This window comes from Phocoena sinus, chromosome 4 (assembly GCF_008692025.1).
Source record: "Phocoena sinus isolate mPhoSin1 chromosome 4, mPhoSin1.pri, whole genome shotgun sequence".
Classification (NCBI taxonomy): Eukaryota; Metazoa; Chordata; class Mammalia; order Artiodactyla; family Phocoenidae; genus Phocoena; species Phocoena sinus.
This window is the reverse complement of record NC_045766.1, coordinates 53,195,529-53,222,456: the sequence shown is the minus strand read 5'-3', so window position 1 is coordinate 53,222,456 and position 26,928 is coordinate 53,195,529. Positions and strand designations below refer to the sequence as shown.

General features: G+C 35.6%; 1 protein-coding gene across 2 annotated transcripts in view; it reads right to left on the bottom strand.

Moving 5' to 3' along the window:
* NAALADL2 (N-acetylated alpha-linked acidic dipeptidase like 2) overlaps positions 1 to 26,928 on the bottom strand; it is a 1,193,283-nt gene that overhangs the window by 408,847 nt on the left and 757,508 nt on the right. For both annotated transcript variants that reach the window (XM_032631175.1, XM_032631174.1), the window contains one exon: positions 15,752 to 15,895. In XM_032631175.1, coding sequence (XP_032487066.1) covers positions 15,752 to 15,895 — 144 coding nt within the window. The remainder of the gene's footprint in view (positions 1 to 15,751; positions 15,896 to 26,928) is intronic.

Below are 26,928 nucleotides of genomic sequence, written 5' to 3'. Positions count from 1 at the left end.
AGTTGAAGAAAATATTTATTTTTATTATTATCTTTCCAGAGAAGAGGAGAAGCATCTACATACTTTAGCACAAAATTTAAAGGCATGAAAGACAAAGAAAAAAATACTAAAAGTTCCTCAAGTCAAAAAGTAGACCACTTACAGAAAAAACAAGAATCAGATTGGTACCAAGCATGTCAAAAACAACATAATACAAGAAGGTCATAAGTTAATGTTGTTAAAGAAATAAAAAGTAGCAAGAGGAAATTTGAACCTAGAATGTTTGGCAACAAGGAAGTGAGGGCAATCTAGGCATCCATCCTTGGAGTAATGGATGTATCAAATAGAGTAAAGCTACTCTTTAAATATTCTATACCACTTAGAAGAAATGAAGTAAATGTACCTTTTACAACATGGATAAATATTAACTACAAACTGCTAAATGTAAAGAAAAAACTAAGAAAGAAATATACTGCTCAAGAATATTTATGTGAATTAAACATTCATGTACTCATAAACAATGTATGTTTTCTTCTTCTTCCTCTTCCCTTCCTTTCTCTTCATGAGTGAATCAGTCCTAAAGCCATTACACAGGTTGTCCAAGGTTAGCACCTCTGACAGTGGCAGTAGAAGATGATGCCACTGTGGCCCAGAGCAAGGGGTTGAAGACCATGTGAGGAAAGGAAGGCATCCAAATGGGTTGGGGTAGTTTAGCACAGGGTATCAGGGCCCAAGCATGAGGAGGATATTGTGTATGTCTGTGTGTATGTAAGTCTGAATATGGAAAGGAAAGCAACTGTCAGGGGGAACAATGTAATGAGAGAAGTCATTAAAGCTGACTAAGGTTATCCCCATTTAAGAGCTGAACAACACACAGTGTGGGAGCCTGAGTGGGGTGCATTTCAGGTGGGGAATAGGCAGAGCACTTGATATAGGGTAAATAGTCCATGTGTGACAGTGCCTGGCTTGGTCGTCAGAGCCATAATGGAGTGGGAAAGGCATTCTTGTAGAGGAAGAAGGAAAGGCATCAACTGTATACACTCAAGGGAACTGATTACTCAAGTATATATATTCAGAATAATGAGAAGCAGATTTATCACTCTCAGAGATGGGATTTACAAACATGAAAGGAGAAAAACACTAGGTATTGATATGTACTGATGGTTTTTCAGATAGAGAGATAGATATAGATGTAAATCTATGTGTGTGTATATATATATATTCATACATATTTATATCAAAATATAATATCAAAATATATATTTTCTTATCTTTGTTTACTAAGAGGTACTGAAAAAAGCAACACTCCAATAGCAATGAGCACATCTAGAATCCACATCTTGTTTTCTAGACAGCACTCTCCACTCAAAGGAACTAGGGATCATTTAGGAAAAAGCTGGTAACAGGGTTGGGGTGGGGAAATACAACATGATTTGGTACACCTTGCTGTGTCAAAAACCAAGGAAATACACAAAGAATTCTGAGGAAACATCAAAGGACACAGAATCCAGGTAGAAACTGCTGTTACTGGCTGACCTAGGACAACTTGAGTATCAAAATAAAAATAGGATTGAATCATAATCCATTGAATAAATTAGTAATATAAATCTTCATTATGTAATACATTGGTACTGTATTTATAAGTAAAGAAACGTACAAACAAACAAGAAAAAGAAAATTCTTCTTTACGGCAAAATGCCGATTAATAAAAGTAGAGAGGATGATGGACTTAGAAGGTCACCGTTGGCATCATCTTGGAAATGACTACTTGAGCAAAAAAACATCAGTGAACATTGAAACTACTGGGTGAAGGTAGAAATGGTGGAGGTAAGATGTTTGCATAACTTCAAATGCTATTGATTATTAAAAAAAAAGAATAGAGAGTAACTTTAATGAGGTCTGGTGGACACCACCTTAATCAAGTGGTCAAAGTTAGCTTTACCAGTAATGGAACAAATTAATATTAGCAATCAGAAAACAGTCTCACTTCCATAATACTGCTGCCAAGGGTTCAGAGCCTGAATTTATTCATGAGAAACATCAAGTAAACCCAAACTGGGGAACATTCTGAAGATAACTGGCATGTAAGTTTTAAAAGGATGAAGCAGGGCTTCCCTTGTGGCGCGGTGGTTGAGAGTCCACCTGCCGATGCAGGGGATGCGGGTTCGTGCCCCGGTCCGGGAGGATCCCACATGCCGCGGACTGGCTGGGCCCGTGAGCCATGGCCGCTGAGCCCGCGCGTCCGAAGCCTGTGCTGTGCAACGGGAGAGGCCACAGCAGTGATAAGCCCGCGTACCGCAGGAAAAAAAAAAAAAAAAAGGATAAAGCAATGAAAGTGAAAAAAAAAAAAAAAGCTAGAAACTGTTCCAGTTTGAAGGAAACTTGAGACATGATAACTCGAAACACATGATCCTAGTTTAGATCTATTTGCTATTTAGGACATTATTGGGACAATTGGCAAAAGGTGAATGGGGGCTACTTAGTGCATGGTAGAAATGTATCCAAGTTTAATTCCTGTTTGTAACGGTCCTGCTGTTTGTGCAAGAAAATGTCAGTGTTTGCGGGAGAATTCAGATGCAACTGTTTATCATGTCTGCAGCCTACACTTGGGTAGCTGAGGAAGAAATTTCTTTGTGCTATTCTTGCAACTTTTCTGTAAGCTTGAATGTATTCCGAAATAATAAAAATACTTCTGAAATTAGAACACCCTGGGGAACATTTAGATGCAGTTTATTATTCGAAAAGTCGGTGCATGTGTATGTGTGTATATATTCTTACTTTAAGATAACATTTCCAGCTCACATTTACCAAATGTTTTCTGTCTTTCATGTTCCATAGTTGGATGGAAGCTTTAAATTTTATATGTGAAGTTCAAAAGATTTCAAGATGACAAAAATGTGTTCCACTCAGAGAACATTTGTATTCAAATAGGGTGAGGAGTGTCAGAGCTAAGAGACATAAAAGCAGCTGCCTCTCTCCAGTCCTTAATTTCATCATGTGCAGAAATTATGTTCCAGTGATAATTCTGTCTTGCACTTTTGTTGCTTTCATGAAGGATCAACTGATTCTCAGTCATCTTCTTCCCCAATAGCTAACAAAGCTTCATCTCCACCTGCACTGTAAGCTTACCCAGTATCTAGGAAAAATTCCAACCTTCTTTAGAGAGATTTGAGGACTAACAATTGCTGCTAATTCTTGAGTCCCAGCTGCAATAATTAAGCATTTGTTGCTTTCCTGACTTCAGAATAGAACTTCTAGGATTGGGACTCTGAATTATTTTCTATTTTTTCAATTTTATTGCACCCCAGGGACAGGAATCTGCTCTAGAATCACAGTTTTGATGACTGGTCTTTTGTAGTCTGCTCACATCTTTCCTAAATGCCAACTGCTTGTCTAACTATCTGAGTATAAAATTTCTGGATTATATATCGTCATAATGCTTATAGCTTTCTGCGTACTCCATTTTTCCACATGGGATCTCCCTATTGACAAAGGTGTTTCTGAACAAACACTGGTGACTGGACATCATATGTTCTAGACTAAGGGTCTTATTTTCTTATTTTAAATATTTAGCAATTGATACAGCATACACTAACCAATCAGAATGGATTGGCAGCAAATAACTAGAATGTCCACAGCAATGTATACAAACAGATATCAGACCTGCCCAAGACACCATGTTCTTCTTGCCATACTGGAATTTTCTCAGAAATTACATTTTGCTATATCCTCCAGTGAATTTAACCTTATACAAGGGGGTAATTCTAGTCTTAAGACCCAACTCTGTCCACTATGCCCCACTTCACCTAAATCAATGGGGCATGCCCTACCATGTCCTGGATACTGACAAAAACATCAGCTACAAGAAAATGTCCTTACAAAATTTTATCCTCTAATTACATAATGAGTTTTCTATTATAAACCTTAAGAATTAATTGCAAGTTTACAGGAAATACAAGGATTAGAAGAATTAGTTGAATAAAAATCACAAGAAGCATCCTACAAATCTAGACAATAAGACACATGCAGGACCACTGACTTGGTCCCACAGACAAGTGAGTGTCAAAAGAGGAAAAGAGGATCATACTGCATTAGAAGAAATACAATTTGTAGGCCTCAACTGGATATTGGTTTGGATAAACCCACTGTACAAGACTACAGTGATTACTAAAATTTAATATAGTCTGTGTATTAAAAATGATTAAGTTTACCATCATGAAAAAGTGGCAATAATTAAACAATTTTCAAAATAATATGTATAGTATGATCTCATTTTGGCTATATATATACATTTATATCTAAACCTATAGGAATTTATATCTAGGTGTTCAAAGCAGTAATTACTGGGTGTAAAAAATGTGTTCTAGACTGAATTGTGTCCCTTAAAATTCATATGTTGAAGCCCTCAACTCCAGTCTGGCTCTATTTGAAGACAGGGCCTTTAAGAAGGTAATTAAAGTTAAAAGAGATCTTAAGAATGGTACTCTAATCTGATAGGACTGGTGGCCTTATAAAAAGAGGGACAGACAGAAGAGATCTGTTACTCTCTCTGTGTGTACATAGCGAAAAGGCCATGTGAGGACTTGGAGAGAAGGCAGTCGTCTGTAAGCCAGGAAGAGAGCTCTCACCAGAAGGCTAATTTTCTGGCACTTTGAGTCTCGCACTTCTCAGCTCCAGAATTGTGAGAAAATAAATGTCTGTTGTCTAAGGCATCCAGTCTGTGGTAACTTACTATGGAAGCCTAAAATGACTAACAAAGAATGTATTGATTTATCTTCATATTTTTGCTTATCTCTTTTCTAACGCAATGTGTAGTAACCATTTTTGTAATAACAGAAATTACATTTTAAAAAAAGTAAAAATATGCATGCATATTCCCTAAATATGCTGTAGTACTGTAAAATTTTGGTTCTGAAAAAGTGAGACAAGCAAACAGATTCTGAACAAAAACCATATGCTTGGTCAGTTTTACCACGTACTTTTTGGCAATAGTAGCTAACCCCTCTTTAGTGAACACATATACACAGAAAAATCCACGTGTGCATGTACTCTTGGGAGCTTGCATGTATTTGGAAAAAACATTTAAAATTTAACTAAATATTATCCTTTAAAACTAGTAAAATTCTCTAAATAGGAAGATATTTTGAGGAGTATGAACCTGAGAACAAAAATAGCTTTTACCTTCTTTGTATCCCTTATAAGAGTGTATCGACAGTAACACAATAATAGTGGGGGACTTTAACACCTCACTCACACAAATGGACAGATCAACCAAACAGAAAATTAATAAGGAAACACAAGTTTTAAATGACAGAGTAGACCAGAGAGATTTAATTGATATTTATAGGACACTCCATCCAAAAACAGCAGATTACACTTTCTTCTCAAGTGCACATGGAACACTGTCCAGGATAGATCACATCTTGGGTCACAAAACAACCCTCAGTAAATTTAAGAAAATTGAAATCATATCGAGCATCTTTTCTGACCACAATGCTATGATATTAGAAATCAATTACAAAAATCAAAATTAAAAACACAAACATATGGAGGCTAAACAATACATTACTAAATACCCAAGAGATAACTGAAGAAATCAAAGAGGAAAACAAAAAATACGTAGAGACAAATGACAATGAACAAATGATGATCCAAAACCTATGGGATACAGCAAAAGTAGTTCTAAGAGGGAAGTTTATAGAAACACAATCTTACCTCAAGAAACAAGAAATATCTCAAATACTCTAACCTTATACCTAAAGGAACTAGAGAACGAAGAACAAACAAAACCCAAAGTGAGCAGAAGGAAAGAAATAATAAAGATCAGAGCAGAAATAAATGAAACAGAAACAAAGAAAACAAAAGCAAAGATCAATAAAACTAAAAGCTGGTTCTTTGAGAAGATAAACAAAATTGATAAACCATTAGCCAGATTCATCAAGAAAAAGAGGGAGAGGACTCAAATCAATAAAATTAGAAATGAAAAAGGAGAAGTTACAACAGACACCGCAGAAATACAAACCATCCTAAGAGACTACTACAAGCAACTCTATGCCAATGAAATGGACAACCTGGAAGAAATGGACAAATTCTTAAAAAGGTATAACCTTCCAAGACTGAACCAGGAAGAAATAGAAAATATAAACAGACTAATCACAAGTAATGAAATTGAAACTGTGATTAAAAATCTTCCAACAAACAAAAGTTCAGGACCAGAAAGCTCCACAGGTGAATTCTATCAAACATTTAGAGAAGAGCTAACACCCATCCTTCTCAAAATCTTCCAAAAAACTGCAGAGGAAGGAACACTCCCAAACTCATTCTATGAGGCCACCATCACCCTGATACCAAAATGAGACACAGATACTACAAAAAAGAAAATTACAGACCAATATCACTGATGCATATAGATGCAAAAATCCTCAACAAAATACTAGCAAACAGAATCCAACAACACATTAAAAGGATCATACACCATGATCAAGTGGGATTTATTCCAGGGATGCAAGGATTCTTCAATATACTCAAATCAATCAATGTGATACGCCATATTAACATACTGAAAAATAAAAACCATATGATCATCTTAATAGATGCAGAAAAAGCTTTTGACAGTATTCAACACCCATTTATGATAAAAACTCTCCAGAAAGTGGGCATAGAGGGAACCTACCTCAACATAATAAAGGCCATATATGACAATCCACAGCAAACATCATTCTCAATGGTGAAAAACTGATAGCACTTCCTCCAAAATCAGGAACAAGACAAGGTTGCTCACTCTCACCACTCTTATTCAACATAGTTTTGGAAGTCCTAGCCATGGCAATCAGAGAAGAAAAAAAATAAGAGGAATACAAATTGGAAAAGAAGAAATAAAATTGTAACTGTTTGCAGATGACATGATACTATACATAGAGAATCCTAAAGATGTCACCAGAAAACTACTAGAACTAATCAATGAATTTGGTAAAGTTGCAGGACACAAAATTAATGCACAGAAATCTTTTGCATTCTTATGCACTAATGATGAAAATTGGAAAGAGAAATTAAGGATACACTCCCATCTACCATTGTAACAAAAAGAATAAAATACCTAGCAATAAACCTACCTAGGGAGACGAAAGAACTGTATGCAGAAAACTATAAAACACTGATGAAAGAAATTAAAGATGATACCAACAGATGGAGAGATATATCATGTTCTTGTATTGGAAGAAACAACATTGTGAAAACGGCGATACTACCCAAAGCAATCTACAGATTCAGTGCAATCCCTATCAAATTACTAATGGCATTTCTTACAGAACTAGAACAAAAAATCTTAAAATTTGTATGGAGACACAAAAGATCCTGAATAGCCAAAGCAGTCTTGAGGGAAAAGAACGGAACTGGAGAAATCAGACTTCCTGATTTCAGACTATACTACAAAGCTACAGTAATGAAGACAATATGGTACTGGCACAAGAACAGAAATATAGATCAATGGAACAGGATAGAAAGCCCAGAGATAAACCCACACACCTATGGTCACCTAATCTATGACAAAGGAGACAAGGATATACAACGGAGAAAAGACAGCCTCTTCAAAAAGTGGTGCTGGTAAAACTTGACAGGCGTATGTAAAAGAATGAAATTAGAACACTTCCTAGCACCAGACACAAAAATAAACTCAAAATGGATTAGAGACCTAAATATAAAACCAGACACTATAAAACTCTTAGAGGAAAACATAGGCAGAACAGTCTTTGAGATAAATCACAGCAAGATCTGTTTTGATCCACCTCCAAGAGTAATGGAAATAAAAACAAAAATAAACAAATGGGACCTAATGAAACTTAAAAGCTTTTGCAAAGCAAAGGAAACCATAAACAAGACGAAAAGACATGGGAGAAAATATTTGCAAATGAATCAACGGACAAAGGATTAATCTCCAAAATATATAAACAGCTCATGCAGCTCAATATAAAAAAAACAAACAACCCAATCCAAAAATGGGCAGAAGCCCTAAATAGACATTTCTCCAAAGAAGAAATACAGATGGCCAAGAAGCAAATGAAAAGCTGCTCAACATCACTAATTATTAGAGAAATGCAAATGAAAACTACAATGAGGTATCACTTCACACCAGTTAGAATGGGCATCATCAGAAAATCTACAAACAACAAATGCCGGAGAGGGTGTGGAGAAAAGGGAACCCTCTTGCACTGTTGGTGGGAATGGAAATTGATACAGCCACTATGGAGGACAGTATGGAGGTTCCTTAAAGAACTAAAAATAGAATTACCAAATGACCCAGTGATCCCACTACTGGGCATATACCTAGAGAAAACCATAATTCAAAAAGACACATGCACCCGAGTGTTCATTGCAGCACTATTTACAATAGCCAGGTCATGGAAGCAACCTAAATGCCCATCGACAGATGAATGGATAAAGAAGAGGTGGTACATATATACAATGGAATATTACTCAGCCATAAAAAGGAATGAAATTGGGTCATTTGTTGAGACGTGGATGGATCTAGAGACTGTCATACACAGTGAAGTAAGTCAGAAAGAGAAAAACAAATATCGTACATTAACGCATATATGTGGAACCTAGAAAAATGGTATAGATGAACTGGTTTGCAGGGCAGAAAATGAGATTCAGATGTAGAGAACAAACGTATGGACGCGAAAGGGGGAAGCGGTGGGGGTGGGGGTGGTGGTGTGATGAATTAGGAGATTGGGATTGATATGTATACACTAATATGTTTAAAATGGATGACTAATAAAAACCTGCTGTATAAAAAAAAAGAAAAAAAGAGTGAAAATTAACACATTTTTATACATCTTTCTACCCAGTCTATGTATCACAAATCATCTAATTAGTCAGCAGACTAACCATCTGTAACACTATCTGTGCTGCATATTTTCCATTTGTCCATCCAGATCTATCTTCACCCTTTACCCAGCTCTCTGCCCCAGGAGTCTCACCTCTGTGGCGTACATATACATGGCTCCTTTACACTTGGCTTCAAGTTGATTTTAGCAAATGGAAGGCATCAACAAGTGATCAGCAAATTGGATAAGAGAAAGATTTTTAATTTTCCATCACCCTTTCTGTCTGGTCACTTGCTGGCAGTGACTGCATTCCTTATCTGAAAGCCATAGCTCCAACAGACTACCCTCTCCTGCCTCTCAAGGACTTGCCATTTCCTGTAACTACCCTCTCTTCTTACTCCTTCAAGTTTAGGGGGAGTAACAATTACTAGCCACCCTTTTCTATTTCCCTTTTCATATCCACACTTTTCCACAATCTCCCTGATTAAATTTCCTTGGATTGCACAGTTTTAGCGTATCATTGATTTCCTGACGGCAACCTGATTTATATGTTGACCAATCTGGGTATATTCACTGAGTCATCCATATGTGTTGCCAGGAAATAAATGAATGAAGAGGAGGAGAAGGCTGCCTTTTCTAGGAATATGGTGGGCTAGGATATTCAGACCAACCCTCCCACTGAACATAATTAAAAATGCTGAATAAAATGCGTAACAAATCTGTTAATGGCATCTAAGATCTAGCAAGAAAGTAAGGAATTACTAGTTCAAAATATGGGTTGTGATGGGAAGCCAGATAAGTAAAGTAATAAAACTTCTTTTCAACCTGAGGGAATTTACAAAACCTGAAGAACTTTTTAATCTTGATAGCCTCGTGAGATACAAAGGTCAAATGAAAAAGCCCTGAGCCTGTCCAAGTTGGAGAGAAGAAAGTAGTTCCATGAAAAGAGACTTTTCCTCCATAAAGTAGGAATCCTAAAGGACAGCTCTCCCCACTCCCTTCCAAGGGACGTACGATGGGGCAGAGCAGGAGAGGGGATATCTAAGAAGCTATAATTCTAGGGTAACTCTAAAAGAATACAAAAAGTATTTATAACTTCTAAAACAATAGAGGAAACACCTAATGACAAAAAAATCTAAAACAGAAAAAAAGAGATATAAAATAAGAGGAAAACATACGGCACAAAGAAGAAACCCAAATCAGGGTGAAAAATATAAGCATAAATACATTAGTAATCATATTAAATGGATTAGATGCTCCAATTAAAAGATGATCAGATTGTAGGTAAAATGAAAATTATTTGTTATCAAGCGGACATGTTAAAATATAAAGATACAGAAAGGTTGAAAGTAAAAAAAAAAGATATAGCATAAAGACACTAACCAAAAACAAGAAAAAGAAAAAGCTAATGTAGTTAAATTAGAATCAGGTGAAATCAAATTTAAGACATGCATTATAAAGATCACTTCATCTGATAAGTGTTTCAACTAAACCAGGAAGATTTGATATATTTGAATTTATAAACATCTAAGAAATGATCTCAAAATATATAAATCAAAAACTGATAGAACTACAAGATAAAATAAACAAATAGATACTTATAGTAGGAGATTTTAGCAGTAAAAATAAGATACAGAATATTTGAATGACCTGACTAAGGTACTTGGTCTAAATGGATACATATAAAACTCTATACCTGACAACTACACAGTACACATTCTTTTCAAATTCTCATGGGACACTAATCAAATCCTGGGCTATAAAGAAAACCTGGAAGAATTGAAATCATACAGAAATAAAGCGGAAACAATACATTCTAATGAAAATCCAAGTTGTTTATCTCTTCCTCAGAAGAGTATGATATCCCGATACCAAATAGCATATAACTTCCTAAAGCATAGCAGAGAGTCAGGGTGCTTCCAACTGGAGTAGAACTCCAAAGGGCTCTTTATGGAGGAGATGGCACTTGCACAGAGCTTTAGAGTATACTGGAGTTTTACAACTTGCAAGGCATATTTGGATAATACTAAATAGAATAATAGGAAGAAATTGTGGCTACATGAAGGGAATAGCAAGATATAGAACCAGAAAGGCATTCAGGAATCTCTGGCAGTTTCTAGGATAGTAAATGACAATGGTCACCCATTATGAAAAAATGATCCTCAAAATATAAAGATAAGGTATTGCTCTGATAGATTTATACATAAACTACAAAATTTATTTGGAGCTTCTATAATTTGGAAAGAGTACAGATACTTAAGAAATGATGTGATAAGAATGTAGGAAACTGTAAAAAATTGCTGAGAAACATTAAAAATTGGAAAATACTTGTTAAAGTAATTTTGCTTCAGAGTGTGTATTTCAGACTGTCTCTAGGTCTTCCAGCAAACAAACAAACAAAACTCTAGACTGGATCTAAGCTGAATCATTTCCTAAAATCAAAACCGTCAAGACAGAAAACTGGAAACCTGAGAAGTTCTGGTGAATGACATCTGTGTCGCCCTCCGTAAATCCTACCTGTACTCCCCGGGAAACAGAATTGACTGTACTTTCTGTGGACTTTGGATAATAGGTTTCCCACCTGCGTTCACTCTGTTTAAGACCCTGATGAACAGACCTTCAAAGTGATTTCTAAAGCTTTTTTTCCCTTTTGTCTGAGGACTGCAGACTGGCAGCTCATGAAGGCTGATCTTTAGTTCTACAGAGTACCCTGTTATCGGCTTCCTGCTCAGACTCCTAGGTTCACTGTGCAACTGGCTGCTTGAAGAGCTATAAAATTGGGGTGTCATCAGTGCCATTTAGTGATTCCTAACAACTAGTTTGCATCTGTCACAAGACCTATCAGTCTTTCCTACAGTAGTCTAGCTCACTGATATTTTTTTTTAAAGAGTGGCCACCATATCTACATGAATGCTATACAGAAGTTATCTGAGTACATTACATTTTTCCTTGTGTTCTTCTGGATATTTCCCTCCATGTTGATGGCTAGAAGTTATTAAAGCTCACCCTACTCTAAAACAAGTCTTCAATTCTCTGACTTTTTAAAAAATCTACTGGGGAATTCTCTTTTACAAAGCCTCTAAAAGCCAAGCCACAGCATATCACATCCATACCACTCCATTATCTACTTAAGACACACACACACACACACACACACACACACACACACACACACACACGTATATCTCAAGACATTCTTTTAACAGAATGGCACACTGTACTCCTGGATCTTTTCACATACAGCAACACTGAGTCTACTCTGAACAGGATGGTTAGTCTCATATGTAACAAAAAGCAATGCTGGACTTAACCCGTACTAACATTTCTTGTTAGTGGATATTTCCTTCAAAGCTAATATGTATTACTTGCCAAAAATTTTTTAGAATAACCACACTTTGTAGATAATATGTTCAATACTTCTTTTTACATGTCTGTTCAAAAAATGAAAATGCATATTTTCAAGTGGCTGTTAACAAATTAGAAATATAGATCTTCAAAATTCATTTGAAATATGTGAAAATTATAAAAATTATCAGAGAACGTTATATTACTCTGATGAAAATAATTTTGAACAAAGAACATATATAATTGTGAATAGGGAAATAGTAGTGTTATATAGCTATGTATATATATATAACCATTTGAAGACATACGATCCAAATTTACTTATGTGAAAACTTATCACTAATGACACTAAATTTTATGCATCATAGTAAGTCACTTTTTTCTATTTATCAAAAGCAATTCAAGCATATTAAAATATTTCTTTAAGCACAATTCATTAATATTTTTCACCCTAAATTACATGAACAGGTTTTATACTTTCTCATCTCATTTTTTTCACTATAGTCATGGTTTTTAACAATAAGCTCAGATTGATATCTAAAAATTCACATTTCCATGTATTGATTGACTCTCAAGGACAAAGACTGACAATATATAATCAATGGGTAAGACCTACAAAAGTCATGGAAAATTAAATGGTGTCAATATCCAATTATCTAATCAATGCAACAAATCTCTATATATTGGGGCAAGAAACTTTTCTCCTGCTTCCTTTTCTATTCCTCATACAATTTTCTTAGTTCTTCCAGGACTTGCCCTACAAATACCATCCTCTTCACTTAGTTGAGTCTATTTCATGCATATGGATATTTAATTATTTTGTTTAGTGTGGTTTTACAGTATCAATTTTGTAGCTTTTGTTTGCAAGTAACTGAAAATCGAACATAAGTTGACCAAAAAAAGAAAGGAAATGTACTGCCTCATATATATGGCTAATTCAGTAGATTTGGCTTTTAGACAAGGCTTTATTTAGGCATCAAATGATGTGAACAAGAGTCAGTCTCTCTCTCACACTCTCTCTCTCCACATTATTCACCTACCCCTTCCTTGTGTTGGTTCCATTTTCAGGTATTATACGCTCAAGGTCCCAGAAAGGCTATTGAAAGATCCCAGGGCTATATGCTTTCTTGTTCAGCTCTACTGTTAAAGTTAGCCATTATTCAAAGTCCAGAAGTTGAGTCATGTCTCTGTTTGGCCAAACTTACATCATCCTTGAACCAACCATCATCCCATCGTTGATGTGATATGCTGATAGACTCAAGCCAATCAGGATCTACTTCTACAACTTAAGATATGGTCAAACCTACTCATACTATATTGCTAGGAAATGTTGGCAACAGTTCAAAAAGGGGAAGGGGCAAATGGATGCTGAAAAAGAAAGCATGGTAGGCAAACTCTACCACATTGCTGTCTGGACTGTAGAGAATTCTGTTTAAGTGTATATAAAGGGTTAAATGAGCAAGATAAATAATTAGTTGATTTGCACACGTATTTTTAATGCACTCCTGTCCAAACTTTTGAGTGAAGATTTTCCTACATTAAAACTCAAGACTATACTTATAAAATTCAAGTCAGATGTAATTATAATAAGCTTTACATTACTTTTTTAAATCCGTAAACTACAAGTGTTGCCCTTATTGCTCAAAAACATAGCACATCATTCTGTATCCTTTTCATGTCCCACCCCGATACAGATCATAGTGAGGAACTAACGTATTTATGTGTTTCTCAGAAAACTTAAAAGTTAATTATTTTGGATGTATCATGAGTACTGTTGTCTAAAACATTGGGGTTAAGAGTCATTTATCCTACATTTAAGATCAGTTTAAATGTAATAACTCACTGAGACTGTTCGATAGGTATTTGGGAAATCAAAAGGTAATATTCCATAGTAAAAAAATGATGAAAGAAGGATCCATTACAATGTGAAATATCTTGATTGAAATATATCTCTGTCTGAAAATTTCTAAAACCAATAATAATCACCACACCCATGAGGAAAACTTGATATGGCATAACTGCTTAGAAAGCAGGCCTAGGTCGTTCCTTCTTTAACAATGGAGTTACAAACAGGTTTCAGAATATATCTCAATTTTTCCTCTAAACTTCATACATGTTGCTAACTTAGTGCAGAGAGAGATATAGCTGGAGAATGCCATTTTGCTTCATTGTGCTCTTATTATGCAGACATTTAACATATTTGGGGGAAATTGATCTAGTTATTTGATAAGGAAGATATTTGCTAACATAACATTTTACAGTATAGAAAAGTGCTCACTTAAACGTCCTAATTTGATTCTCAGAACAACGTAAGATACTAGAAGGTGAGATATCCTTCCGTAGACACAGACACAGAAAGCTTCCCGCAGGGAGGTGACATATGAGCAGTCATGGAGCTGACATGGACTGTCAGCTCACTGAGGGCAGGACAGTGGCTGAACATATTAGGGGCTGTAAATGTTTATTGAATAAATCAATCAGTTAATTAAATCTGGACTTAAATCTGGTCTTTTCAATGTTCAGTGCTTTTCTTACAAGTAAATTATTATTATAGTGTTATTTACATATTTTAACAAATAGAGCTCATTATAAAATTGTGGGGTTCAGGAATAGAAGACAGAAAAAACTAAGCAAAACAAAAATCTCCTCAAGAGCTTCTTCTTTCCTGCTTTGAGGACATAGGCTTAACCCTGTTTTCTATAGTTCCCGCTATGTTCAATCAAAACTCAGTTGAGGCTCTCAAGATACAGAACTTTGAAAAGCCTATGTCTCTAACAAAGGGCAATTCTGAATGTACTCAGGTGCTTTTGGGTTTTTTTTTTTTTAGGCTTTTTCAAAACATATTTTTTATGCTCTTGTTGTCAGGAGAAAACAGATGAGATAAAACATGGTAGTTGAGCCTTTGGGTCTGGACACAAAAACAGAGCCCTCAAGTTGACTTTCACAGTGACTTGATACAAATTTAACAATATGTAAAGAAAGTCTCTTCTTTAGAGGTCTAATGCTGAGGCTGGTGGTAGAAATAAGACACAGCCCCTGATTTTCACCCTACCACAGTAGCTGAATAGGTTGAGTTTTATCCTATGTGGTCCAACAAGGCCTGACAAACTGCACTGCAGTACAAGAAGCATCTCTCGGGCAATGATGCGTAAAGACAGAGGGATTTTTTAGTCAACAGCAGGAATTAGGCTTTAATGCTTTCAACTAAAAGACTTCATACGCCAGATAGCTGACTGCTATCCACTGAATCTTGGCAGGCAACAAGACTGCTGAAGCTTAAACTGAGAAGCTGTGTTAAGCAGATTTTCATGAATGTACAAAATGCTTTATTTGTAAAGCTGCTTTTCTTTGTTACAGTTCAAAATGCTTTTCTTCTTTTTTTAATCTCTCAGCTTGGTCAACTCTCAGTCTTTATCAAAATTACTTTCAAAAATGTCCTTTCAAGAGCCAGAGAAGAGAAATAAATGCTCATATCAACAAAAATAAATATTTGTTTTTTTTAAAAAAAGAATAATCCAAAAAATGTCAGTCAAAAGAGATTAATAATGATCATGGGCATTATAAAAACTAGAAGACACACAGAAAGACATTAAGTACTTTACCATTATTTGGAAGTTCTAGAGGGCTACAGGCACTGTGTGTGATTCTATCTTTCGGTGAAGAGATGAGTTTTGCAACGAGAGATGCTGAGATGGGCTGCACTAGTAGAGAGGTGAGGTTTGATCGGTTTTGTCTAAAGCTTCCATCTGTATTCAAAAGAGAAAGAAAGAGAATCCTTAGTAAACAGAAGTTAAAAACACTTGAAGAGCAGGTTTTTCTGTAATACGTCTTTAAATGATGAATGGTAAGTTTATTTCAGCTCATTTGTTTGTTTATTCCTTGGTTATACTCTGTCTACTTATTAAAAATGATTTGAGATACTTCATAATAAAAATTCAGTCCAAATACTATTAAGTATCCTAGTCAATTACGGCAGATCGTGCACAGGCATTTACTTCCATTCTCCACTGAAATGACAACAAAGAGATAAAAAGCATCAACCCACAGGGGCCAAGAGAATAGGAGACACATTAGCAATAAGATTCTATCGATAGAAGCATGAAAGCAGATGAATAAGTGTCAACTGATATGACAGACCAAGGAGACCAAAACCTAAGCCAGCAGAGGGAGGAAGCTGAAAAGCAATGCAGTTTGTACCACAGAACCCAGAAACCCTTGAGAACTGGTAACACCAGCTACCTATTAAAATAGGGGTAATGGAGTGGCTGGAAACAGGAGAGTTTGATGAAATTTGGATTGTGAGGGCGGTCTCTCCTCCCGAACCCCTCAGTCAACCAGTCAACATGAACAGTGCCCAGTTCTCCCTCCCTCCAGCAGAGACTGAAAGTGGGACACTGAACAGGGAGACACCAGACACAGGGAAGGGTGACTCATACTTTAAATGGGACGGTATTATGATTGCTGAGACCCTGCAGATGCCTTACTCTTGTGGTGCCCAGAATCCTTCCGTCCAGGTTGGGCACTAGATAATTCACTTGTGGTAAATAGGACCAGGACAATGGAGAATATAGAAAAATACTGAAAATCTGGAAGTCTACCAATAAAATAACTCCCTCAAGACATCCTACATTGACACTTATCGGTCAATACATCTCACCACATACAGAACTTCAAATGAACTTATGCTGCCATTCTTAAGTAGGAGCTCTCAGCCAAGGCCAAACCTAGAAAGGCACAAGAGCAGCAGACCTAGTGAGGATAAGAAGAGGACGTCAGGAAGGCGGTCTCCAGGAAAACAAAAATCATGGGAATACCAGATGCGTCTTAATGTTCTGAGAACATATTCACAGTAAGATCAGAGAATTGGCATTTGAAGAGGTTCGAGATATACAGAAGAAAGAGAAATCTATAAAATGAGACAACTATTAGTTTCAAAGGGAGCAAAAATTTTCTCGAGAAAAATGCAATCATCGTACATTGTGAAAAATATTCACACAGAGTAATATACATAATGACTTTTTAATACAAAAATGGATATTATTCTTTAGGAAAAAAGAGAAAAAGGCAAACATCAGGGATGAAGGTACATGGAAACTTATGAAGGAAAATTATATCTTTATCTTTCATAGTGGTAAGTCAATATACTGAATACAACTGAAGAATGTATTCAGCTCTTAAACATACTATTGGGAGGCACAGACGTAAATATGAAAAGTAGGTAACAACTAAAAATATTGAAAGCAATTAAGTGCTTGCCTTTGGGACAGACAAAGGGGAAAGAAACACAGGGAAGGATGGGAGAGAAAAGGTGACACACTTTTATAAATGAAGCTTTATAGAAATGTCTATTTATATTCATCTATAACTTTGAAAAAATAAAAGTTAAATTAAAATAAGGAGAGAAACAACTATGGTAACACGAGAAAAATTACACAAGTACTCTGAGTAAAGAGATTGGAGAGAATAAATTCTGTATAAGGAAAGAACTAAAAAATATATGCTTATTCGGTTTATATATTTATACTGACTCAGAAAAAGAAATACACAATGGAATGACTGTCAGGCAGCCAATAATGCTTGAGAATACAGAGCTATATTATTCAGACCTTTATTAGGGAAAATAATTGCCACAGGTTTTCTCAGAATTTAATTTGGTAGAACTGCATGGGGGTGCAGACCTCTACAATACTGGTATACAGGCCCCAGGAGAAAGATTATAAATGAGAAAATATGTTACGGAAGCATTTCCTTAATTTATCATCAGGAAAACCACAAGGCTAAAATGTGGTATTTAGCTTGGGCCTATGGCAGTCACAGAAGTCATGGCTTTGAAAAAAAAGTAATGAGATTTAAGCTTAGGATCATTTTTGTTGTATAAACACAGAGCTGGTCTCATAATTTAGTAGCCCTTTTTATATGGATATACAACTGTGCATTTTGACCATAGCATAGTTCATTTGACCCTAGTGTAGTTCATAACCATTTTCGTGTCATAGTACCGAGACTGGCTATATAATTTGCAAGGCCCAGAGCAAAATGACAATGTGGGGCCTCTTGTTCAAACAGTGGGAAGGATTTCAATACGGCAATAGCAGGGAAATGAATCAGGTGTGGGCGCTTTTGAGGGCAGATTGCACACCCGTGAATCAGGCCCTGCATGGTTCACACAGAAGATGCTAGCAGCCATGCAGCCAGCTGAGGTCAACTGAAAGGGACTTTCAGATCACAAGGAAGCTGCTGTCCTGAGTTGCTGTTTCTCCAGGCTGCACCTGGGGCCATGGTGATTAATATCTCAAGGCACAGACATTATACCTCACTCAGCGTGCCAGCTGGGAGGTCCTGATATAGCCATCTCACTATGGTTCTCCCAGCATGTATTTTCTCCCTCAGCCATTACCTTTGAAATTTATAGTGTACACAGGACAATGAGATAGTATTTATGAGAAATGTACAGTCTGTTATTTTGCAGTTTTCATGGATGTTAGGTGCTAACATGCTGCCAACACAAAATGAAATGTCTTAAAATGCTGCATGATTTCACCACTCTTGAGTTCAGATACTGAACTTGCCATTCAAGGCCCTTCACCATCTCAGACCTTATATTTCCAACATTATTTCCCACCATTCCTCTCCGTATATCTTATGCTAAAACTTAAGCTATCCCCCTACATATTCTGTGATTTAAACCTCCATGTTTTTACGTAACCCATTCCTTCCACTTTACTTGCTCTTCTCATGTATCTCACGTCTGAACTATACATTTCCTTTAAAGCCCAACTCATTTTCCACAAGAAACTTACTCTGACACCTTCAGCTCTATGTGATATATCTTTTTTTTTTTCAGTGCTTGCCGTTACTAATTAACATTATCGCTATGTAAAAACATTTTGGTTTCCCCTCTAAACTCCTTAAAGAAAAGGACCAAATCTTCTACATCATTGCATGACACACAATGCTCAGCACGTTGCCAGGATCATAACAGGCGCTCCATAATTAATGGGAGAAGGAAGGAAGGAAGGGAGGAAGGGAGGGAGGGAGGGAGGGAGGGAGGGAGGGAGGGAGGAAGGAAGGAAGGAAGGAAGGAAGGAAGGAAGGAAGGAAGGAAGGAAGGAAGGAAGGAAGGAAGGAAAAGAAAGAAAGAAAACAAAGAAAGAAAAGAAAGAAAACAAAGAAAGAAAAGAAAGAAAGAAAAGAAAAGAAAAGAGAGGAAAGGGAGAGCGGGAGGGAGGAAAGATGGATTAACAATTTCTTGAAAAATAGTTTAACGTCTCTGTCTTACCAATTTTCTGAATGCCTAGAAAATGGAGCAGGGGTACAACTGAAAAAAAATTAGAATTCTATTAATTCTATGCTTGCTGAACATTAGTGCTTTCTCCCCAGCTAACTACTCTCAAAACCTTCAAAACCCATTCATCCCGGGCTTCCCTGGTGGCGCAGTGGTTGAGAGTCCGCCTACCGATGCAGGGGACACGGGTTCGTGCCCCGGTCCGGGAAGATCTCACATGCCACGGAGTGGCTGAGCCCGTGAGCCATGGCCGCTGAGCCTGCGTGTCCAGAGCCTGTGCTCCGCAGCGGGAAAGGCCACAACAGTGAGAGGCCCGCGTACCGCAAAAAAAAAAAAAATTCATCCCAATCAACTCACTAATTAACTTTGCTCTAAAATTACCTTTGTCTGGGTAAAAAAAGGTATATAAATAAAATTATCTTTGAGATATATTTAAAGTTAATTAAAAAATCAATAACTTTATTCTTTTTTTTCTCCAGAATGCCCTATTAAGCATCTGAAACAATACATTTAAAAGTTAAATGTGAGTGAACCCTAAACAGTAATTGACCATACCAAAATCTTTGATATTTTGTACTGCGTGACTAGTAGACTTGCATTCATTTTGAAATATCTGAAGTAAGTGGTTCATTAATTTTTCACCTTCAGCTTAATGGAAATTTGACAAACAGTTCACTTCTCATAGCAGATACTAAAAGCAGGACTTTACAGGACACAAACACTAAGTTATAGACAAAAGTTTTTTTAAAAAAATTTATTGTAGAATTGATAGAATTTCATTTCCTTACATGATTAAGAGACTTTGAATAAAACCAAATACATGTACCATTTTTATTCAGTTATATTTTAAAGCATTTATAAACTATAAGAACCCATTAGATATGAGCTGAAAATCAGGTGGATTATGTACCTTGATGCAAACGGTACCATCCAGAAAATATTTGACATTATATTTTAGCATTTTAACTTTTAGATTATAGCATTTATATCATAGCTTGTACATTGTGTAGGCTCTATAAAGACTGACACTAAGTTTTATTTTAGTAGATAGCTAGTTCTCTCTTCACTTTATGAACTCTTTGTAATCTAGATAAGGATCCAAATCGATTCACCCCATTCAATAATCCAATCCTCAGTACAATGCCACATGCATACAGTAGAAAGAGCAAACTGGATATATATACAGAGTCCCAAAACTGACTCACTGTTTGAAAAGTAACTTATAAATAATTTCACTATGAGAAGACTGTCATCCCATCTACTATACCTGAACAACCAAGGTAACACTGAAGGGTCTTCATTATGCGATTGACTGAAATAAAAATAATACATTAGCTCAGAGGCCTAGACCCTGAACCACAGTGGCTGAAATTGAGAAGAAATGAGATTTAAAATAAGTAAAATGGTTTCTTATTGTACATATGTAATAGGATTTCATTACGCTTTTTCAAATCATAGATGCCCACTTCAAGCCCATCTGCATATAAAGAAAATATGTTAGCTGCCGGCATTTTTTGTGTGGCGAGATGGAATTCTTTTAAAATCAACTGAAATGTTAGCGTATAAAGCAATGCCAATTACCCAAAGAGTATCAGGAAAGATAAACCTTCAGAGACCAGAAATCGTAGACACTGGGATCCTCAGAATTAAGGCACTGAGAGGAGGGATAAGGTAAAGAATGTGCTGGTAAATAAAACAATAAGGGCCTTGTATGGCTCAGTGATGAGAATGTGCTGCCTTTGGGGAGGACAGCACGATTTCCAAATTGAGGTGTGTAACTCAGCCCTCGGCACCTGACTCTGTACGTGTGCATGTGAACATAAGATCAGTGTTACATGATGTAACCAGAGACCCTACAGATCCTTCCTATTCAGTGTGTAGTTCTTGGACAAGCAGCAGGGGCAGGACTCATTAGAAATGCAGAATCTCAGGCCCCATCCCAGCCCTTCTGAATCAGAATCTGTAGCCTTACAAGATCCCCAGGTGACTCGTGCACATTAGATGAGCAATGGCCTAAATCACTATAGATTTTTCTGTAGCATAACTGATATAATTTTTATAGCAAAGAAGATATAAAAAGTGTGACGAAGAGGATGAAGAATAATAGACTATGTTTGCTCACCTTATCCCAAATTAAAGATGACAGAGCCTTTGACTATATTAATAAACTCCAAATCAGCAGTTTTTTCAGAGGGTCTCCTTCAAAATGGGTAACAGCTCTGTGCATATGCTGTCACTAAATAGCAAGTTTAAATTGGACTGAGAACATTTCTTTTTGGTTCTGCTCTTTTCTCAAAGATAAATTTGTTGATTTAAAGATCAAAATTACATTTACAACACTTTATTTCAGTCATGAATAAATATTACAGTCTCTAACTGATTTGAATTTCTTTTCTACATTTTCAGCTATTCTAATTCATTATAGTAAGAGACTGACAAACCTAAAGTGTAAATACTTCCCATTTGCCAGAGAACCAAGCAATCAAAGAGCTTAAAAAGTAGAGATTTTAAGAATACATTTTGTGCTGCACTTTTATGAAAAAGACTCAAATATCAAAGGAACAAGCTGATATCAGCAACGTTATCCCAGAATATTTGATCTGACTTTCTCCAGAGGACTGCCACTTTGACAGAAATCAGACCATTAAATATTCGGCGTGGATGTTTTTTCACTTTTATCTTAGCTCACTAAATTTAGTTATTTCCCTGAAATGACCAGCACACTAAATTGGCTAGTCATTTTGTTATCCTTGTAAATACAGCTGATCCTTTATTATTTCAGTGTCTCATAACCTGCTGGTTATATCACCATCTTCCTTCAAACTAGTCAAGTTCAGCACTGTGTTGTTCCAATTTTTATTAAAAATGAAATACATACATTTAAATATGCTTTGTGCTACGCAGTCTTCTCAGAGCTTGTCCAGGCTCTCTATGTGTATACATACATACACAAACATACATGTATACACATACACACATGTATAATTCTTTTTAAGGATACAGGATTTTTATTACTGACAGCTATTCTCATAATTAAAATGAAAATTACTATTTCATGAGTTTACATCATATTTCTTGCCTTCTCTCAAACTAACACAAATTGTAGGTCTAAAAGCTGGCTAATGCCAGTTTACCCAACTCTTAGATGTCGCTCACTCTAGGAAGCTTGGTCCTCATATGCGTCCCCACGTAAGTCCTTGCTTATACACTTAGTAAACTGGCTCTGCTCTAATTTCCTTTTCACTTTCTGCTCACTGGTCAGAGTATAGTATAGACATCTTGAGGGCTCATTCACTGGTCTATTGCCATGGTTTAGTACACTTCATAGTAAAAGGGAGGGCACAGTGAATATTTTTTTAATGAATGATCACATCAGTATTCAAGTGAGTAACTCAGTTTCGTCTAATCATAAGCCTAAAACTCATGACTTATAACACAATCACAAAATGCTAAACATGAAGACAGATGGTCTCGTCGCCTCATTTCCTTGGTCCTCTCTCAAGCTAAAGCGCCCTACCATGTTCCCTAGTAAATATCATAATATTTAAATATTTAATTACCTTTTAATAAAAATAATTTAATTAGCTTCAGCTGATGAATTATAAAAAGTCATATTTAGTTTTACATTAAAGAGAATAGAAAGTAACATACTCATTTATAAAGCAGTATCTGTATATTCTGACTTTAAAAGAGCATACAAATTATGTAGAGTCAACTGTATTTTTAAAAAGTAATATATAAAAAAAGTCTTTGGTAATAATAATTTATATTAATAACTGTTCATTTAATTTGAGCTCTACCTTTCCAATTAGTTTATTCAAAGGTACTGATGACAGATATGACACAGGCTCAGAAAAAGCTAGAAAAGCTTTCCCATCACTAAAAATATTTTTCCTTCAGGTTTAGACATATAAACTCAAGATTTATATCAGTAAAGTGAAATTATTTGGGCCACAGGAAACTAAAATTAGTTTAAATTACCATCATTCTCTCCCCTGAAACAAATACACTTGGTCATCTGTATATCTGTGGTTATGCAGCCTTGGAATTTGTTCTAAACTTGGCAAACATTTAATTAAAGAAGAGTGTGTATTATATTAAAAAGTTTTGATTAATGTGCAGTTAAGCAAGGTGCTAGGCTTCTTTTGGTCATTATACAGGACATAAGCATAGTATTTAATTATATTGTTAGCTGAAATCTGGCATGTCCTATAATTGAATTGATTATTATTTACAGAATTATGAGAATATATTTTCATAAATAATTTGGTTTTTAATAGCTTTAAAACACATTGATATAATTACTTCAAAGTCCATTGCTATGTTTCAGGTAGATGGTGGTCATCATTAACAACATGTTTTCTAAAGGTATTTTTGTAGTATGATCCTTTCTACTCAAAAAATAGGACTTCCTTTGGCATAGGGTTTTACATCACTGAATTTATATTTATAAATTTGTCATTTTAAATAAAAACGTAGATGTACAATGGCAGTAGTAATATTCAGATACTGACAAATGTTTTCTTAATTTTATTTCAGAAGAATAAGTGGTTACATGAGAACTGATTCCCTATTCCACATAACTCTAAATATTTCTATTCTTTTGTCTTCATCATTTGTCTACTCCAAGACTATTTCATTCCCTAAAGCATTCTAAGAACATGAACATTTGGAAATAAACTATAAACTGTATCATAAGAAAAACAAACTAACAGACAGACAAAATATTTAGTCTGTTCTTTACTTCGAGGAGAGTAGTCTAGATTCATAACTGGAATAATTGGCCATCTGCACATTACATGTAATATAAGCAAAGCAATCCTCTTCAGAGGCATTCCCCCGAGAAATTTCCCATTTCAGACTTGAAGAGTGTGAACATTGGAATGATTTGCAAAGTTTCCTATTTTAGAAAAAGTACAGTTTGCAAAGATAGAAGATAAACTATGTAGATGTGTTTTGTCTGTTTTTAGGTTGCTGTGAAAGTATGAAGCCATTAATTTACAATAAAATTCTTCTTACCAGATTGTAATGAGAACACATTATTTTATGAGACTGATTAGATGAACAGGCAGAAAACCAGTGCATTATTTCTGGATTAACTTAGTTTTTAGATGTTTTCTGATAGTAAAAATGGAAAAAAATAGTAACCCTTGTTCTTCTGATATAGATGTTAGATTAAATGAGCTAGCTATATGAAGAGCTTCCCAGCTTTTCCTGGTTTCCTGTGTATTTTCTGTTGTTGAAGTGCAAATACTGACACAACAAAGGGACAATGGTCTGGATTCCAGAGACCAAAACCTGCTCCTTACTCTGCCTCTAATTGGGAAGTGACTCGGAGAAATTTTTCACCTCATTTACAGCCTTAAACTCATCCTATATATAATGTCTAAGGATTACCATTTCTAAGATTTTGATTCTAAACTTGTCCATGAGCGATTGTTTAAATAAGCTAATAGTTTCCTCTCCAAACTGTGTTTCAGAATAACATATGGAATTTTATAATCCTGATATGAATTTAATAAAAATCTTTCTCATCTTTATATTGAAAGAACTTCTTTGTATTTACATGGTTACATCTAAATTTTAGGTAAGATTCCACTGTAATTACAGAAAAGTTCCTCATATTTGGAATGGGTAATGTGAAAGATTTTCAATCAATTCTCTTCCTGACATTATTTTTCTTAAAAAAGTATTAAAATTATTTTTACTATTAATCACACAAAGAATTATGACTTGAAAATTTTCCCTCTATTATCTTGCTGTAGTGGTAATGTGTCTTCAGAGAAGATACACCTGGAAGAATAAGATGGAGATTTTTAAACATGTGCCATGGAAAAAATTCCATCAGCTAATAAGCCACAGATTGATCATCAAGAATTGTATGTACATGGAACTCAAGTCAGAAATATTCTATTATTAATTCTTCCTCTGAATTTATGTATATGAGAATTTTCTTACAGAAGAGTCCTATAACTTGAATCTAATTTAATCAAATTGTTTTGGATGTACATTTTCTCAAAGTATTTTACAAAGTGGAACCTAAATTCACATCCCAAAAAAAAAAAAGACTAAGATAATGCTTTGCCTATTTTCTTACTAAGGTAATATTTTTTACTGTGTTGAAAGGTATCTCACTAAATAATGTCTTCTTTGAAGTCACAGCACAGGCTGTAATGAAACAGTGAGAGACACAGTATAGCACTAATGGTCCAGTTAATAAGCTAGGGTGTTTTTAAGGATAGGAATAATGTCTCTGTTAGTTGTTGTATGTAGGACTTCAAACAGCACCAAGTACAGTTACCTTTTAAAAGCTTCTCCATGATAATGGCGCTTAAACAAACTTCAAGACTATTAACTTTGGCCTAAATTTTCTTTCTAGATTCTTCATTTAATCTTCCTAACAATCCAATGATGTCATATTATATGCTGAGCTACACATCAAGGACCTTCTGGGTCCATCTTAATTAACAGCAGTCCCTGACTGGTAAGTGGGCAGCGTGTCAGAGCTCAGCTACAAAACAATTACTAGAACTGTCCTCTTTACCTATGTCAGGTTTTGAATGATTCTGGCTTTGATAGGATATTTTATACAAGTTTCAAACTAGAAAGAAAATGTGAATGAGAGAGATGACTCCAGACAAAAGAATCAACATGATTAAACTGGCCATGATGGGAAAACAAAGGTGTGAAAAGGGAGGGGTAAGGAGCCAAGGCTAACTGAGATCATCATGTATGTTGTAGATTAAGGTGAGAATTAGAGAGAGTCCTTATTGTTCTGCGCCTTGTGTGACAGATAAGAAGTATGGGGAATATTAAGTACTGGGCTCTTGGATAGGGTTCTGAACAGAGAATTGGTAGCATGAAAGTGGATTTTAGAAATATTGATCTGAGAGTACTATGCAGAAAAGGACAGAACTGGAAAAGGGAACACAATAAAAACAACACACATAGATCCCATTTTTTCCAGACACAGAGCTCAGTGTTTAAAATATATTATCTCATTCCACTCCCATACTTTATATATGACAATACAACTTTTCAAACTGGTTACTGTTATTTCTATTTTACGGAAATGACTCTAAAGCTCAGAAACTTAGAAATGCTTAATAGCTGGTAAGCAACAGAAGTGGACTCACAGTCCGCTTCCTATAGACTCTGAAATGAAGGCCCTGGTGTCAAAACTGTGAGAAGTTATTGTGGTTTCTCAACAAGAAGTAACACCTACATGAAAAAAGATGTCTCTGGAAGCAGAAAGGTAAAGGTCCACATGAAAAGCCTACACGAGCCTGCAAAATTTGGCAACCCATTAAATGGAGTCGTGCCAATAAGGTAACAGAGTAAGAACTAAGGTTTCAATCCTGGATTTGTAGAAGAATGAAAGTCCTATTAACCACCCAGATTCAGAAGGAAAACTGTCTTCAAGGTAAAGAGAAGTCAGAATATTTCAAATAATTCCATGTAGCACTTGGCTTCTTGGGACAATTATTACTAGAA